This window comes from Leuresthes tenuis, unplaced genomic scaffold, assembly GCF_036924035.1.
Source record: "Leuresthes tenuis unplaced genomic scaffold, fLeuTen1.0.hap1 SCAF_4, whole genome shotgun sequence".
Taxonomy (NCBI): Eukaryota; Metazoa; Chordata; class Actinopteri; order Atheriniformes; family Atherinopsidae; genus Leuresthes; species Leuresthes tenuis.
In genome coordinates, this window is record NW_027325358.1 from 22,356,379 (window position 1) to 22,375,207 (window position 18,829).

Here is an 18,829-nt window from a genome sequence, read left to right on the forward strand (position 1 = left end):
AAGGGAAATTACATTGTCCAAATGTTGTATTCTTTGAAGATAGTCAATATGTAGGGCTTTTGCAGTAGGCAGGAATGACCTAAGCCTAACCCTACACCAGTCCACATTGCTTCAGTGTCCTCAGGCAGCGTCCACAGGCCTCAGCCTGAGGACACTGTTGTTTAATCACTGTGTCGTGTAAAGTGTGTTCTGTGTTATCCACTATGTTTAGCAACTTTTGCAGTATTCTTTTCACAATAAGCTGTTGAGCCTCCAGAGCCGTTCCCAGCACAGAGCCAGCCTTCTTTATCAGTTTGTTCAGTTTTTTTTGAGTCACTGGCTCTGAGTGCTCCTGCCTCAGAAGAGGGGTGCGTATGAAATTGCAATCCCTACCAGAAATTTGATGAATGTATCCAGCATCTCATTGTAAATAAAGAGTGTTTTTTGCATGGTATAATTTGAGCTTGGTGCAGCAATGAACTGTGTTGACCGATGACGGTTTTCAGATGTGTTCCTGAGCTCATGCAGTGAATTCCACAACACAAGGGTGTCTGTTTTCAATTCAGCACTGCGTAAGAACCCAAAGATTACGACCATTCAGTGTGAGACAGTACTTTTTTGACCTTTTCTTTTGTTTACAGATATTTTCCATATATATCTTCATCTTTTAATGATATACTCCAGATAATGAAATCATTAACATTCTTTCCACACTAACAAACCTTTTGAAAGAAGGATCAACATTGCTATATTCAACATTTGATGTTGTCTTTGTATTGTACTCAATTAGTTATTGCAGTTTGTTTTTGTTTACATTTTACATTAAAAAAAGATTTAAGATATTATACCATGATATGAGATCAAATTTGAAACTTCCAGAGATGCCCAGGCTGATTTTAAGGCTTTAATTACCAAGCTGTGATGGTAATGGCTTTGTTGATTCATTTTAATGGTGAAACAGGTGACCAATTGGCCAAAATGCTGTTACGTTGAAAAAACTGTAAACTCTCTTCTGCTCTGACTGTACCGTATTATGTGATCTAAATCCTCCCTGAAGCTCTTGCTGGGTTACAGCGTGTAACTAGAGTAAAGTTGACCTGCCACAGAGCAGTTTATGAAACGTTGTCAAAACACTTCTCCTCTCCACCATGACACATTGCTCAACAATATTTGATGTATTAGGGCGAGGATGGGCCCTGTGACTCTGAAGCTCTCAATCGACTTTTGACCCTTTTGGCACTTTCTGCTGTTATTTAGTTTATTCCAGAACTAACGCCAGCTGACATGGTTTATAAAGTGTGGGGCATAGGGATTTATTATTCAGGACAGCACTGCATCCTTTCAAAAATGCTTTATTTGCTTACTTTATTACTATAAATATGACAATGCAGAACAAAGGAATAAGGCTGTTTCTCTTTTTAAACAAATGTTTAGATAGAAAACAGTCCGCATAGGTCTACAAAGATACAGCAAAGGCAACATCATGGCAATGAGGCATACACCGGGAAGAGTTCATATGAAACTTAGGCATACAAAGCTCAACATCACTGCCACATGGTGTTTCTCCTCTACTGCAGCAGTGTGGGTGAAATGCAGGTAAAAGCAAGTTAAGCAAGTGTTTAGAGTGGAAGGTACAACCAGGAGGAGACAAAATTTTAACTGTCAACATGTTAAACTTCAGTGGCGGCTAATTCATTGTTGGAGCTTCAGTAGTTTAGCCACAACTGGCATGCAGAGTTGCAGCAGCAACAGCTCAAAGTGCCAGTTGAAACACCAGATTTAATCTTAGCTGAGACAGCTGAACGTAGCTAAGCATGAAAGTTCTTCGTGTTCCCACTCATAACACCCAGTATATTACAGATAACAAAAGCAAAATAAACTTTAATGCTTAAAAACTATTGGACGCTTTGGCAAAAAGAGAAAAAAAAGCAAAGAAAAGCACTTTTTTTCTACTTTTGTTACTTTGACTTTCATCCCTACACAAGGTGTACATAAAGAAAAGAAATACAATTCTGAATATATTATACCTTTTCTTCTCACTTCATACAGTACACAACAAATGTAATGCATATATTAAATATATATCCTGACTTACTGTCATAATAAAAGCAGTTAACAGCAGTTAGTTCTCTACATAAAGTCCAGTTCCGGTGGAGAGAAATGCACAAGATTCATACAAATATGGACTGTTATACTTTTCATTTAAAACTCTCCGACCAATAACTTATCTCATCCACGATCAAAAAATCCAGGACTTCATATTCAAAATGATGTGTGTCTTGATGAAATTTAAAAAGTTGGAAGAAAGTTACCAATTGAAATAACTTCAAATCAAGTGAATAAAAGCTGGATTCAAATACAAGTCAGCATATAAATGTTAGACATGTTTTCATACAGTGCATGTATGATCGTTGACTTGAAGTAGTTTGAGGGTTGTAGTACATACACTGCATGACTACTTGCATATTTCGGAGTGAGGTATTGCTCCAATCCAATTTTACACTTACTTTCCGACACACTGGATAGTTTTACCAGCGCCTTCTAAACATTCAAAAGGCTTATTCTGTATGTTTTCCTTTATCTGTAAAGAAAAAACCGTCACACATAAAACACTGAAAAAAAAAAAAAAAAGCCAAACTAGTTATGTCCCACAAGTTCATGATCTGTAAAATCTCTTCATCTGAAAATGGCAGTCTCTCTTGCCAGTTCTAAAGATGTGTAAGTGCACCTCGGTCAAGCACAGTTTGAGGATTAAAAAAAAGATACAGGCATGTGGAGTGTTACTGCAGGAGCATTCAGAGGAGACCACAATACCTCCACCACGATACAGTAATACCAGTGAGTGAGTTTATTGGAAATACAAATGGAAAAGACTCGGGTGCTTTGCCATGAGTCTGTTCCTTTGGTGTCAGCCACATGGGTGTCCTTGGTTATGAAAGGCACAGTGAAAAGCATTGACTTGCACATAGTATGTGGAGATGTAAGGCACTTTAGTCAGGTACGAGGAGTCTTTCCAAAGTCTTCACACTGGAGTGTATTAAGTATTTTGGTTAGCTTTGGCAAATATGGGAGCTGTTCCAGTGACAGAGCGCCCCAGTCCTTATAGAAAAAGGTCTAATTTCTGCCCATATTTGTTCACCTTTCAAGACTAAAAAAAAAACAACAATAACACATCCATAAACAAGGGAGGGGAAAAAACATCTACTAAGTCACAAAGTTAGTTTGTAAAGACGGGGGATTATCTCCATACACATGACGTCTTTCCAGTTTTCTTTTTTCATCTTTGTCCCCTAAAGGATTCTATCTCAATAAGCTATCAACATAACGAACAAAAGCAACAATTCAGAAGTTTAAACCGGGGACAAAACAATATGGAAACTAATTATAGGCAAATAAACAGAACACCTAAAACCTTCATTTAAAATAAGCAGTACACAATAAAACTAAATAAACCAAAAAGTACCAAACAGGCATGTTCAAAGCAAAAACATTCAACCAGCATGGACGGACAGCATCACCTACAGCACGTAGAACTGGCTAGAATACTATATATCAATGCAAAACAAAAACTACAAAATATTAGTATCCAAAGACAGTGGTATCCTCTTTTATCAGTAGTTCCTGTTGTACTTGTACTTCCTTTCAATAAACGTTTCTTCTCTTTTGTTTTTACACGTTACTGAATGTAAAGGGCCTGTTTCAGAGAACTTATACCACGGTAAAATAAAAGGAGAGACCCAAGCACATTAAAGTTTTAAATATGTGTCTTCTATTCATAAATACTTGAATGTACCTTCAGTATTCCCATTGCCATAGCAACAAAGTGGTGGGGTAGAGAGAGAAAGGGAAGTGTTGTTAAGAACTATGGCTATTGTTGGAAGGGAGGAGTGTGCATTCTACGTCTGATAAAACATTCAGAAATACAAAAAAAGTGACGCTAACAAATGAAGCTTGGTCACCTTATTGGGTCCAGGATATACTGAGGATGACAGCGACAAACAGGAGTTGGCAGGTTGTCATTTTGTAACTGTCTGTGCTCTCAATATTTTCTACAAACTCCACTAGAGGTCAAATTGAAGAGATGTTTCTGTGTCAAAGGACAGACACTATGAATGTGTCATTCAGGCACAAGTTGGATAACTTGGTCTAAGCCTCTGGATCAGTATGTCTGGTAGACATCATGGATGGGCAGCTGGAAGGCTGTGGCGGGAAAGGCCTGAGGCACGGCGTAGCCGGCATAGCCACCATATGCTGCGGCTGCCACGGCCGCGTTTTTCTGCAGAGCAGCCAGAGCAGCGGTGTTGGCAGCGTAGTTTGCGATGGGGACGTACCCAGCTCCATACAGGCCCCCAGCTGTAGGGATGCGCTGTACATTGTGGGCCATAGCATAGACAGGAGTGATAGGACGACCCTGGGTAATGATGGAGAAAGAGAAAGGAGGGTTAGGAAAGGAATTCAGCTATGTGTCTCATATAACATTGACTGTAGCTACATATTTTTCTACACTGAATTAAACCCAGAATGAGCCTAAGAGAACTAAATATATAATAAAATACAATGCTGTTTTAAGTTAATTCTTTTGTGAATCCATGAGGGATTCTGTAACTCTTTCTTAAACACTTGATGACATTTGGGACTGGAAATTCCCTGAGTTTCCCAGTGGAAATCATATTTCTGTGTCATAAGACACACCTGGAAGGGTGGAGGCGTTGATACAGCAGGTAGAACTGCGGCAGCAGCTGTGGCAGTGGTATGTTCAGCGTGTTGCATGGCCAGAGGGTTGATAAGATGCTCCACCGCGTGCACCTTCCCTTCCTCCATTAGCTTGGCAGTGGGAGCAGTGTTGAACACTGGGTACTGGGCACCCATGGTAGGCAATGCCACTACACGCAGAGAGATACAAAAATGAAAGCCTGGATAACAGACTGGGTCACAGCAGAGAGTGGTAGGAGTAAGGGCAGGAGACAAGCCACACATATACAACCATGCTCAAACTTGCATGCAATCATGCTTAGATCAGAAGGTAATCTATGAAAAGAGTATGAAATACTGAAGAACGTTACTAAAGAGGGGGTGAAGAATACAATTTGGGCAACAAAGGAAAAGTAAGTTGCACAAACTGGTGTTGGGGTGTGATTCGGATTATGACGGTGCTCAACTGTGGATTAACCCTCTTGTTCCAACATACACACACATACATACACACACAGCAAACACAACATCAGGCATTGTTTCACATACACAAAAGTCCTTTCAATCTGGTGGAGATCCTGTAATTCCACACAGACTGGGACCAAAGCTGAGCTCCAGTTTGAGGTCACTTCCTTCCAGAGAAAACATTACGGAAGTCTTTTTTACAAAATGGACCATCACCAAATGCATGAGTTTGACGGCAGGGATAGATAGTTGAATTTAATGACGTTAACATTTTTGGTTTAGCAGGTTTAGTAATAATTTTGAATACTGAAGAATAAGGCCAGCGTCTCGCGTCATATTAAAGAATGTGTTAATGAGTGAGGATGATTCACTCACAGAAACAGTTTCTGTTTCTCTTTTGTCAAATTCTCTTAATAGATAAGTTTCTTCCCAGCATTTGCAGCTGCATTTCCTTGTGCTTACTGGCAGGAAATAAGGTAAAAGGGAGTTAATTTAGCAGCAGGGAAGAGTTCTTTAAAAACAAGATGCTCACAATCCTGCTGTGAATAGGCTATCACCCCGCATAACACTGGCATTTTCCTTTAAGTGATCAGAGGAAAGAAAACAAGATCATCTTTAGTTTGTGTGTTTAGTTTTACATGTCAGCCCCATTTTTGACTGAAATTTGCTTAACAATGTTTAATGTTTGATCAGCTTCGATAAACTTCATGTGCAAAATCAGGAAAGAAAAAGAAATCTAGCATTTTGTGGATGCTAGCATTATAGTTTTTCCAAATATTCAGCTCTTTCTAAGATGAAAAAAAAAAAAAATATGCCAAATTGTCTTTCGAAAGTCAAAGTTGGGGCTTAGTTAGTGTGAAGTGCAATTTTAGAAGTGCGTAACTCCAACCACGTTCAGACAGGTAACAGCACCGTGTGGAAAAGAAAAGTGACTGCCTCTTTAATTTTAGTGGACCTACTACATCGGAAGCGTTGTCATTTTGTCACGGGAGAGTCATATTTTTAATCCCCACGATTGCCTTCAAACTCTTTAACGTATTACTGGCCTTCCTCAATTGTATATAATTTTTGATTAAATCAAGCACTGGCCAATGCAGTCCTTGTATTCCTTCAACACAGCACTGTTTTCCGTCTGAACACCCAGAAAGGACTAATTTTCGACGAGAAGGAAAAAAGATGAAGATGAATGAGGAATGAAATAAAACAGCTACTTTCTGGTCATGCTGAAAAGGACAGATGTTTCATGTTCTTATTCTTTTCTGTAAATCAGATGGAGGTGAGTCTTGTTTTCACATGACCATCCAGCAACCGCTATCATGCTGATTCACGAAAAGTTCCTCAAACCACACAGGAGAGAGGTTTAGTAAAGACTTTGGAGATGGGCGAGGACATGGACGAATATGTCTGTCTCACTGACTTGTGCCGGGTTTGATGCCAACTGGGTTGACAGAGGCAGCAAGTTCCAGACTGGGCATCAGCTCATAGGGCTTTTCGGACTGCTTGGTCTTGCCCTCGTGGTAGCGGCTGTAGATGCCACGACCCGCAGAGTAACCTCCGAGGTATGACCCACGCGGCCCAGGGGTACGATTACCTGCAGCAGCACGACCACGACCTCGCACAGTACCTGCTTAAAATACAGTTAAAGTAATATGATGACAGGAGTTGTGGTTTTGGACTTGGCCAACTTTTGTACGGAGACAAGATTTTACGGATTTAGAACTTTTGAACGTTCCTCCGGAGATAATTACAACTTGTGTAGGAGACTCATTTAACAATCATCTGCTTGCATAGCACAGCTGCCAGTGGAAATATTCAGGAGTATTTGCTCAGGATTTTTATTTTTGGTGGTCTTTGGCTCAAGCTTGCCTTTATTCGTGAGCACTGTTGTGACTCTGTAGATCAGGTAGAGCTATGCTAATTCATAGCACCGTGAAATAGTACTCTAAGATGTTTGTAGCTTTGGTGAGAGCCTTACAAAAACCCAGCATGAAATGGGAGGTGACAGCACAGCAGGAAAAGGATGGTGTTAGAAAACATAAAGTTTGTCACATGGCAGGAAAGCTTATTGTTCATTAAAGGAATAAGTAGGAATATGGATGTGAGAGATTACCATTGTTCTGTATCATTGGGGATCCTTTGGAGAGAAAACCAAAACACAATGATTGTTGAAAGTCAAATAGATTTTTCTGCTCCCACCCAAGACCACATTTAATCAATCATTAAAGGTAATAGGATTAGCATTCATTGGTCCATCAGCTTGTTTTGTCTTTGCCTTGAAACAACAAGTCACTGATTTTAAGCCACAAACCATTATCAAGTTAAAGATTCTTCAAAACTGCCGTAAAGTGACATTCTTGACATCAAAGATTAAATCATTAGTATCTTCATCATTGTGGACATTTACAAATCATTGGTGACATAGCATGGCTGTTTATTATCGCTATAAAATCTTTTGAATTTCATCATCAAATCTTTGGCACCATGTCGGCCCAAAGAGTTTCTGCTGTCACCAACTTTTTATAAAAACAGTTGGCTTCCGCAGGTGTTTATTGTAAGAGCATAAAAAAAATGACTCTAACCTTTCACAAAGTAGTCCCTGTTGGGTCCAATGAGGGTGTTGTAGGGATAGCCATAGTAAGCCAATGTGTAGGGGTCACACTGGTAAACGTAGCTCTGCTGAGTAGCTTCTGGAGTGGCAGAAACTCCCCCCTTGGAGGCCTTCTGGCGGGAGTACTGCTCTTTATCTACCGGCTTGGCAAGGGTTACCTCGATGCACGACCCTTCTATCTCTGTGCCATTGAGGTGGTCCTTAGCCTGCACAGCATCTTCTCGGGATGTAAAGTGGACAAAAGCGTAGTCACGGATTTTCTTCACACGCTCCACACATCCAGGGTTCCATTGGCTGAAAACCTAGTAAATTAGAGACAGAAAGAGAAACGACATCTAATTTGTCAATCAAAACACTGTGAGGATGATTGATTAAAGACAACATATTATATTTATCTTGCTTTCCCCTTTCTATCTGTATGTTAAATATCTTTTTGTGCCATAAATAGTCTGTAAAATGACACGATTCAAACCTAAAGGCCTTCTTTTTTTTCCCACAAAAGAGCCTGTACCTGAACAACCCAATGTGCCTTATTTTTAGTCTAAGTTTTCCACTATTACTATTATCCTCACCACCATGTAATACACTTGTATAATGAGTAGTTCCCACCTGTTATGTCCTTTTTCTACAAACAATTGAGTTTCGGGGGAATTAAAAGTGTGCATTTCAGGCACAATATGACAAGAGATAATACCTGTTCTTGATCACCCCCAAAATAAAAGTACAAACCAAGATGTAAGTGTAAGAGCTCTTTAACAACAGGACTAGTTTTACATAAAATGTGTGCATACATGCAGTCCCCACCTGTCTAATTGTCTCCTCGCTGGTTTCCATCATTAGATTCCTAACGTAGAGAATCTTCACTGTCTCCATCACGTCTTCATCTACATCAATTTCTGGCTCAGCCCAGTCTACAGCGATCTGGTGACCCCAAAGCTGAATACGCCCTGGCATCAGCTTTCTACGAGCCATGGCGGCTGCACGATGTGACTCGTACTCAACAAAGGCAAAGCCACGGTTCTTCATCTTGTCTGCAGCGCTGGCATAGACTATCACGTCCAACACACCCTCTGTCACCTTGGAGACCTCCTCCATGATCTCCTCACGCTTCTTGGTCTTGGGAATACCACCAATGAATAGACGGCAGTTGTCCACGGAGGAGCAGACCCCCAGCAGCCGCCCAGGCCGCACTTCAAAGTTATTCAGCTCCCGCACGGCCCTCTTGGCCTCGTGTTTCTCTGTGTACATCACAAATGCATACCCTCGGTTTTTCCCATCAAAGTCCATCATCAAGCGCATCTCATAGATGCGCCCTACGGACTCAAACACTGGAACCAGCTCATCCTCATAAACGTCTCGTGGGATCTTGCCTACAAATATTTCACATCCTCGAGGAGGAGATGTACCATTCCACCCAGGAGGGGGGCCGTATTTTCGTTGACCATTTTCCTGGACCATAGTGTAGCCAGTGCGCTCCATCAAGGCCACCAGTGCAGCCTCGTTGGGAGCTCCTGCAACACCCTCTGGGATGTTGATTTGTCCATGGAAAGAATGGTGGGAGGCACCAGAGGAGGGTTTGGAGGGGGCAGCGTTATTGCTCATGGTCGTGGATGAAGCAGGATCTTCGGCTGTCATTCTGACAAAACCATCCAATCAGATCTGGGGCCTGAAGAGAGATGAGAAAGATAAGTTTATCAAATAATAATATACGGTGTTGTCCATAGCTGCTGTAAACACAGAGAAGGTGAGGACTGAAAGAGAGAAAAACATGTAAAAAAAGTTATTGATCAGAAAGCTAAATTTCACCAACAAAAGCCCACAAAATGGCTGCTTGCCGAGGTAAAGAAAAATGATTAACAGTGTGCAAAGGATGCAAGATTACTTAAACAAACTAGCAAAGACACATAATGTGACCTGAACACAAGTATGGATATACAGCATCTATAAATCCTTAGGGCGCCTTCCCCTATCAGTGGTTTTACAGCCTTGTTTTGTTGAGTCCCTCAGATCCCTTGCTGACCTCTGACCCCTATCAGAGAGAATGAAGGGCTGTAAACCCTGAAAACTCGAGATCAAGGTTCACTAAGTATGACTAGGTCACATGCTCAGTGTAAGTGTGTTTGTGTGTGCGTGTGTGTGTGTGTGTGTGTGTGCTTGTCAGAAGTAAGTAAGACAAGTTGGAGTTAAGCTACATGAGGAATTCTTTATGAAATATGACCCCATACTGTGACAAAAAGCTGAGCACATGGATTTGTATTGTGCATTGTGCACTTGTTACACGCACACACACCAGAACACACCACCAGATGGTATTGGACTTTCTACCCTCTTATCAATATGAATGTTATACTGCGTCTGGGTGCAGCTTTTAATGTGTGTATTCGTGTGTGTGTGTGTGTCCTTTCATTAGGGGCGCAGCCCTAAAAGAGCAACAGAGAACAATCAGAAATCGGCTTCCCAAACATAAACCTCTTACTCCGTTATTTTCCAACACAGCCAGCATTCAGAATGGAAAAATCCACAGCAATTTAAATCCCCAAATCTCTTTGCAGTGTGTGGCACCAGAGCAACGGACCACGTCTACAACAGTAGCGCCTTTTGGTTCGACTACACGTTCTGCATGTAAAGAAAAAGCAACATCTTGCTGGTCAGGCAGGTTGCGTGTTTTGTGCGTCATAAGACTGCCTGGACTTTGACGGAGGTAGGCGAGGCCATCAACAAAGGTGAACCACGACAGAGCCATGCAACCATGGTAACGCGCACACTCATATGACCTGACCCAACATCACACTCTCCCACACACACACATGCACCTGTTCATTTGCTAGTTCCTCCAAGGCAGGAGGGCTTAGAATTACCACAAAGCAACTACACGACCATCAGTTTGATGGGGGAAAAAAAGGAAGCCACTTTTAATAGATAAGAAAAATAAAATCGTACATGGGATAAATTTAAACATGATATTCCCAGTTGATGCGAACCATTTCAACTGTTTTGACACAAAGGTCAAAACAGGGCAAAAGCCAAGCGTGAGGAAACACAAGCTGCTGTTTCCTCCTCCGTCTTTAACCGGCAGCTGACGGTCCAGATGACCTTAGCTTATATAAACACATTTTCTGTTCACGAACACACCATGAACAGGTAACAGTGAATGTATGTAAAGGTGTTCTGCTCCGAACTCGGCTGGCGTTCCCTTTACTGCATGAAACACCTCCCCCAAAAAAGCATCAGTCTACATTGTCCCAATAGCTTGAACACATTGTAACACCCGTGTCATAATTTGTGTCTGTGTTGATTTACTTCTCAGCTCGACGTGCCCTCTCACTGTTTCTCCTATCATGTGAAGTGTTAACATCACTCCACATCTTATCAGCCCTATCTTGCCAATGTGATGACAAAGGGAGGACAATATTCACTTTAGGAGTTCTGCTAGGGAATAATAACCGAGCTATGTAACACTTTGAGGTTAAAACATACTGTAAGGATTACACACCAAAAAAAAAGAACATTTCTCGTGATTTTTTTTTGTGTGTCAAAACTTTTTTCCTCAGTGTCGGCTGACAAGCTTCCTGCTTTTGACCACTTGGAGATCCTCCTAACTTCCTCAGTGCTGACTGTGACAAAAGCGAAGTGAAAATTAAAGATATGAGAGTGTATCTGGCATCTAAGTGTGTCTGTAAAAGAGCGTCACCACAAATTGAAGATAACAGGAAAGAGAGCAGGGGTGCAATGCAACATTAAAGAGCAAAGATAACATTTTCAGGGACAAAGAAGGGAAAAAAAGGGAAAGAAAATAAAAATAAAAAAAACGTTTGCAACTTTGCAATCTCCAGCCGCAAGAAAACTTCTGCCTTTGCGCATTTAGGAGATTCATGCAATCATGTTTCTGTGAGAGTAAAAAAGGTTAGGTGGAAACCTGAGGCACAGCCAGGTAGATCATTAACTTTGGTGAACACAAATCACAGCCTTTGTACAGAGAGGACATAAAGATTTACAAATGATGTCTCACCTAAGAAAAAAAAAAAAGCAGTTATAGAAAGTTATGAGCACTTCGATGTGATTCCTCTGCTGTGATTTTGACCTCTTTTGTTGGAGAATAACAGGAAAAGTCAGCAGTTGTCGAGTTAAACATAATCAGAGCTCAGACACAGAGTTCACCAAGTCAAAGGTTATGAACTCAGGAGGGAAGGAGTAGCCAGCGAGCAAGTCAAGGAAGTTAGTGTTCCAGCAATTGCCATGGTGACTGCCCATTAGGTTATGTTTATGATCAATAGAAGCAACTGATTCACCGCATATCAACAACCTGTTAACTGGGGCTGGATTGTTTTATGATCAGACAAGAACGCTTTTATGACCTCAGGGATCATTTCATAATCACATACTAGCAGCTTCTGGTAAATTCCATCTTTTCCCTCAAAAAATCCAATGAGCCATGGCCTTATAAAGTGTACTTCCTTGTAGCATGAAGGAAGGAGGAAGAGTGCTGTATTTGTTATGTCAGTGTCCTGATGTTAAACCAATTCAGCCACTTCAGAGCCAATTTAGAGTATTCATCTAAGAAAAATCTGCAGAGTTGTTCAGAGTTTTTTAAGTCAGCAAACCTCCCACTTTACTTACGATTATGGAGCAAATAACATTTAAGCATGTGCAACACTAAGGAACAATGCTTCTTTCAGTGAGCTGTTATCCTGACTGACATTGATCCAGTGTACTGAGGAAAACAGGCCTAAGGAAGCCGCCATCTTAGCTGTATGCACACAAGTGGACACGTGGAGAAGATTGATTCGTAGCCAGCAGCCACTGACAACAGTGTCACAACTCAGCAGAACAGGATAGAAACACCAACCCTAAAACTGTAAGGCCCAATCTGCTGTTCTGACGCAAAACACTCACCAACAGCAGGTGGGACACTAATGGACTCTGGCAAACACAGCTCAAGTCATCCTTCAAATCTGAGACAGATTCATAGACATAACTGCTTAAAAAAGAATCATCACACAGGCTCCAGTCACAGAAAGTTGACATTCAAGGACACCAGATCCCTCTACAGCAAAGACAAAGAGAAACTGGGGAAGTGAGACTAGAGCAGAGCAAAGATCTTGAGAAATATATGTCACAGCAGAGGGATGGTGGTGGGAAAGAGAAGAGGAAGCAGAAGCAGAGAGTGGGTCAGATAGAAGGATAGCTACCCCTGTTGCTTCACAGCGCTCCGCTGCCTGGCTGCCTGCTCTGGGAGTGTAAGTCCACCTCCATGAGAGACAGGTACAGCAGGGCACTGAGCACAGAGTCCAGCCTCCTCTACACACACACACACACTCACACACACACATACAAACACACTGAGCCAAAGCTGCAGCCATGAGAGCTGTTGAGGGTGGAGCTAAAACAGGTACTTTCATGAGCAGTGTGTGTGCAAAGTTGCAAGGAAGATTTTTGTTTTCAGAATACATGAAACAAACATGTAAGCAATGATAACAGAAAGTTGAGTATTTTAATACAAAGCTTGCTGTAAATACTTTAAACTGCTGATAATACATCCACATGGAAGCATGTGCTGCATTAGATTCTTAATTTTTTCACCCAAATGAGAAAAAGCAGGTGATGTTAAAGGATGCAGAGGTGTATGGTGGGACATGCAGTTTTGATGGCTGTTACGAGTTTTCTGCTTAGAGATGCAGAAATGGGGGAAAAGGGCAGGAAACGTTCAAAGTGGGGGTTGAAAACTTCCTCGTGTTTGTGCCACAGCGAAAGGACATTTGGAAATTCAGACTGGGAGAAACCACTGAGGTGATTTATGTCGTGTCAGCACATGACTCCGTGTGTAAGTGTGCGTGTGTTTTCAGCAGTCTGTGTGTGTTTTTTGTACATAACAACGGTGAACGCGCTCCGAGCACAGCTTAACTAAAGCAAACAACACACACCTTCCTGGGCAGTCAAGAGAGCAGATAGAGGGAAAGGAAGGCCAAATGAGAGACGAGCGCCCACTCTGTGAAGACTTTCTGTCTGAAAACTCTCTCCCCAAACTGCTCTGAGAAGAGCAAGAAGAGACGGAGTGAGGGAAGAGGAAAGAGTGTGTGATCAATGGTACGCTTACTTTCAGCTGCTATTGAAACCAGCTCACACATTAAAAAACAAGCAAACATGCAAGAAGAATTTGGCATGAAGCTCAAGGCTGGGTAATGGATTGCATATAACCAAGGTTATTGGTTATTATTATGACTGAAAACCATAAACTGAATATAACTGGTTTTGTGAGTACTGCTCTTTCATACTTTTATTTCTAATTGCCCTTAATTCAACCAGTAAGGCTGTATTGAGGCACAAGATCTCTTCTTCCAAGGAGACCTTGTCCAGATGAGCACAAAGAGCAATTTCCCAGTTGCAAACGTTAGTATATTATGATAGATTATGAAAACATATAATTGTTACATTGCATAACAGAAAAAAGGGAGGATGTTAGAGGAGGTGGTGTGTTCAACCATTAACCAGACTCCTGTGTGTGGATAATCGGAGATTTTTAAATGAGAAAAGGGCAAATCTGTAGTTGTGATGGAAGCGTTTCGGAGAGGCTAATTTTGGGTGTTTGTGTGCGTGTCCATTTTATTGTACAACCTGCAATGTTTTCACGGTTTAATTCCAAAGTAATTACCATTATAAAGTAATTTGACCCAACACTGCAATTATATGTCTACATTTATGTGTGTTTTCATGGTCATTAATCATATGGTCGTAAGACCATGAAAAGTGCGGAAGGATGAGGTCGACACTGAGGCTTTTGTCTGAGCCAAGGAGGTCAATCCGAATCAAAGATTAACTGTCCGTCATAAGCGAGAGCCAATCAGAACTCAGATATGCCTCAGAAGGTTCAGGTGTTCTGGTGACTGCACAGCAGAACCATCAATACATCAGGCCAGCAGTTAAATGTTAAACCCCACACAAGACAGGAAAGATGGACAAAAAATTAATCATTGGTCCTCTAAACTCCTGTTCAGACACTGCTTATTCGGCTCACACTTACTTCTCCAGGTGGGTTTAGGTTGAATTCAAACAATGAATAAAATTAACAAAGCATAAAGGGATAAGGCTGGCTTTATCACATATGATCCGTTGTTTCTAACACTCAAATGTTTCTTTCTTTTTCTTATAAAACTTGAAATGAAAAATGTGGACATAAATACATACTTGTATCTTTAAAAATGGGTTCATTATGTCTTAAATCAGCTATAGTTGTTAACAATGTTACACTGTTGTAAACAAAATTAGACTGATTCTAAATAACCTTCAGTTGTGATGTTCACTGTAGCGATATATTGTATTTTTAGCAGTGTTGACATGCTAATGGAGGTCTAAGGCACAATGGGATCATTGTTGAATCTGGTTGAATCTTTTAAGGGGATTTTTTTTTAAGAATAAGACGAAAAGAATGTGGTCAGATTGATCTTTTAAACCAATTATAAAGTGATAGTATCTGTCATGGTCAAGCTCAGGCACTGATTATGATTGGTCTTTGATCATGATGAATGTCTACTTTTCATGCTTAACACTGTATCACACACCCGTTGACGCTGTGTTTAAGCTGGGACACAATCACTCAGTGCTGAATCTCAGTAATCACACAACAGTGGGGAGAGTAGATAATGCCTCTTAGACTTTGTTGGATACCTCTGATAAGCTGGGTCCCTATTAAGGCCAGGGTCAGATACACACACGCAGAGATACATACTGGAATCTGCTACATGGGCAAAACAATGAATAATCAGGAATACACTCAGCAATAAAGCAGCAATGGTAATCAGTATCTTGGCTTAGGAGGCTGTATTACTGACCATGACAAGTCATCCATATAAGTAAATGAGTAGCATGTCACAAGACCAGAGGTCCTGCTGTTTATTTCTGCACAACATCACGACCTCACACATCACCCCATGCTGCTCAGGTTCCACTTTTCCTGGAAGCTCTTACAAACTGATGAATGTCTAACTTAGTCATCTTAAAGAGCAAATTGCTCAAAAAGTAATCATTTATCCTTGAAGAAACCCAGCAGGATAATGAATCCTGATCATAACTCCACCGACTATAAAGCAAAGAGAACATTCTGTTGTCCTTTGCACACAGACTGTACATTATTAAAGTAAGCTACAAGCAAATACAACAGTGAACTTGACAAGAGAGAAGTGAGCAGTGTTGCTAACCTCTAAAGCCACACAAGCTCCTCATGTAATGGATGTCCACTGTAAGCACTTTGACTGCAACATGATTAGAAGAGAATCAAGTCACAATTGCATTTTTTAAAGTAGAATCCACAGCATTCAAGTCTGAACCTCTTCATTTTTGTCCCTACTTCTGTTCTCATTTGCCTCCTTCGCTTCAGTTTTCATCTTTTTTTCTTTCCTGCCATCCGTGTACCTGTCACCATCATTCCTCTGGCTCACCCAAGCTCAAAGACGAATAGCAGGGAGGGGGAGAGAAGGAAAGGGGAATAAGGGGATGAAATCAAGTAAGGAGCGGAGAGATAGTGTGTGTGTGGAGGGGGTGGCTAGAAAGAAGAGAGAGAGGAGGGGTACCAAATGTTGGGGCCTCCATCAGTGCTCGAAAGCCCTTCAAAGTGAAACTGGCCTCAAGAATTTCAGGTCAGACAGAGTGTGTAAGTGACTGCCTTTAGCCCATTACGAACTTCAACACAGAGGGATGATTCCAGTTCATTTAATCTGAGCAACCCCCCCACCACCACCACCACAATCGCACGATACACATACACACACACACACACAGCCCAGACTGCCTCCAGGACCTTCACATTTATCTCAAATGTCACTCACGACAGTACAATCTGACTCAAATGCAAGCATTTGAAACAATTTTAGAAGAAACCCTCCACGAACATCACTGAGTGTTACATTTGATACACTCAACGAAACAGTTATAAACAGAGGAGTTTCTCATTCAGCTACATAGTCATCACTAATCAGAAGAGCCGCTTTAGCTTTAGGAGCTTTGCTTCCTTAGACAAACACATTCCTCGGGGCGATCAGCTAGCTTGCTCAAGGCCACAGTGGACATTGTTTCGAACCACCACTCCTGACGTTGACCATGTCACAGTCGTGAAAAGGGCATCAGTAGTTATTTTTTCAGATATCCTAATCTCAGGTGGAAGATGAAATGATGCCCTTAAATCATGCTCTCAGTATGAGGTGATCAAGCAAAAATGTAAGTCCCCCTCAGCTACAATGAAGTATCGAAATCAAATTTAACTTCTAAACCAACACTACAACTGAGGATTTCTGCTTTGAATATACAGAGCATCAACTACAGTCTTAGAAAGGCAAGTTCAGAAGCCACATGAAAGACTGGAGGAACTAATTCCAACGACTTGCAGAGTGGAGCTGTACAGCTATTTTGGGTTTGGAGGAACTGATGAATTGAGAAGTTAACACAACACACTCGTGGCTAGCTAAGACTAGGCCAGATAACTGGGCCAAGTAAGTGAGTATCCACTAACACAGGCCTCGCCTGAGTGAACGGTCACAAGCTGCCCACACCAGCTTTCCTGGCTGGGGGAGCACCCAAAACTAACTTGTTGTCACAGCTTGCACTAGCTAGATATGGATGGAGCTAAATTAGCCTTCAATCTCCGTTTACTGAATGAGGAAAAAGGTGTAGAGTCATACACAAGCCATTCTTCTTTCTTTTCATGATGAAAACTTATAAATGTACAATTTTGAGGAACAAAGCTGAGTTTTTAGTAGATTAATGACAAGCTTGGAAAATGGGAATGCACACTTATCAAAAGGAGAATAGAACCCTGTGACTTTTGTTTTTAGCATATTTCATATTCCCACTTCACAGGCTTTCTCAAAAGCTAACCTTTGAACACATTCTGGCCCACCCTGTTGACAAACACAGCAAAGAAGTCAGACCATTGACCATTGGCTCATAAGATTTCTCTCCTTTAAACATGTCCTTGAAACAAGTGAACAAATCATAAAAATCCAGCTCATACTGTTACACATCACTGCATTTTTAACATATATAAAACTGTAGAGAATTGGTCTAGCTCTGGATCACATACACACAAAAAACACACACTGACACACACACACACACACAAACACACAAAACAAACAGCTCACCTCACTGAGGGAAAAAGTTCACATATTATATGACGAAGAACCCGGAAGTCTTTAGTTGATAATAACAGCTTCTCTGAAGCCTTTTTTAAAATCCCCCACCTTAAACACACACACGCACCCACACACACACACACAGTGTCACGCCACTCCACTGGTTCCACTGGTTGCATTATAAGGGCATCTAGATCCCCATTCCTATCACTGACTGGTTTGAGTGCCGTTGTTGCCTTTCTCCAATCAGTCTGGCTTTATTGAAGTGGTGAAACAGGTAAGTCTGGTAAACTGCTCACACAAAGCAAGAAGATGAATTTCCACCATAGACAAGGAATGGACAAAACAGATGACTAAAAGGGTCAAGGGTCAGAGGCGCAAATTACTTGAACAAATCGAGGTCATCTGTGATAAAGATAGCTGTCGGTTAGCTACATTGTAAAGGAAAACTTGACATTATAGCTAAGAAAAAAGTTTTTTAAAAGAGCAGCTCACCGAGAAAAAGCTACTTTTAAAGCAAGTGAAACAAGTTGTTTTTTTTTAAGTAAAGAGACTTCGAAAGAGACAGAAACACTGGCATTAACACTTTACCTGTATCCCAGATGTTGATGAACAGGCTGAGGAGAAGCAGTCAGTGTTTTGCTTTTGGCAGTCGTTTCACACTTGTCTAAAATGTTCTGTCTCTATCCATTCACACACGTTTTGTGTTGACAGGCTGCAGCAGTGAGACATGTAGAGTGCGGAGGTGGTTTAGTGTTTACTCATTCTCAATGGCCCCATGAGGAGAGGTGGGGCCACTCAGTACAGGTAACCCCCCCAACTTTATTCTCCCTCCTTCAGGCTTGCTTACATGATAAGGAGTCAGAAAAAAAGGGAAGGGAAGGGATAAAAGGGCAGAGGGTGTGACGAAAAGAAATGATTGACGACAGTCATGGAAAAATCATGAGCTTGTGTTTGAAGGGAG

The 18,829-nt window shown here is 41.3% G+C and overlaps 1 protein-coding gene across 11 annotated transcripts in view; it reads right to left on the reverse strand.

The window, feature by feature from the left end:
* Nucleotides 1-1,315: 1,315 nt before the first annotated feature.
* The window catches only part of rbm47 (RNA binding motif protein 47), a 31,761-nt gene continuing 14,247 nt past the window's right edge, over nt 1,316-18,829 (reverse strand). For 4 of the 11 annotated variants that reach the window (XM_072383235.1, XM_072383234.1, XM_072383233.1 and 1 more), the window contains exons 3-8: nt 8,549-9,410; nt 7,716-8,046; nt 7,247-7,270; nt 6,554-6,763; nt 4,672-4,862; nt 1,316-4,390 (exon numbers count right to left, since the gene is read on the reverse strand). In XM_072383235.1, the coding sequence (XP_072239336.1) occupies nt 4,139-4,390; nt 4,672-4,862; nt 6,554-6,763; nt 7,247-7,270; nt 7,716-8,046; nt 8,549-9,379 (1,839 nt within the window). In that variant the 5' untranslated portion in view covers nt 9,380-9,410 and the 3' untranslated portion in view covers nt 1,316-4,138. Of the gene's footprint in view, nt 4,391-4,671; nt 4,863-6,553; nt 6,764-7,246; nt 7,271-7,715; nt 8,047-8,548; nt 9,411-12,933; nt 13,007-18,456; nt 18,595-18,829 lie in introns of those variants that run through there. The other 7 variants (XM_072383236.1, XM_072383237.1, XM_072383238.1 and 4 more) reach the window with 7 other exon arrangements.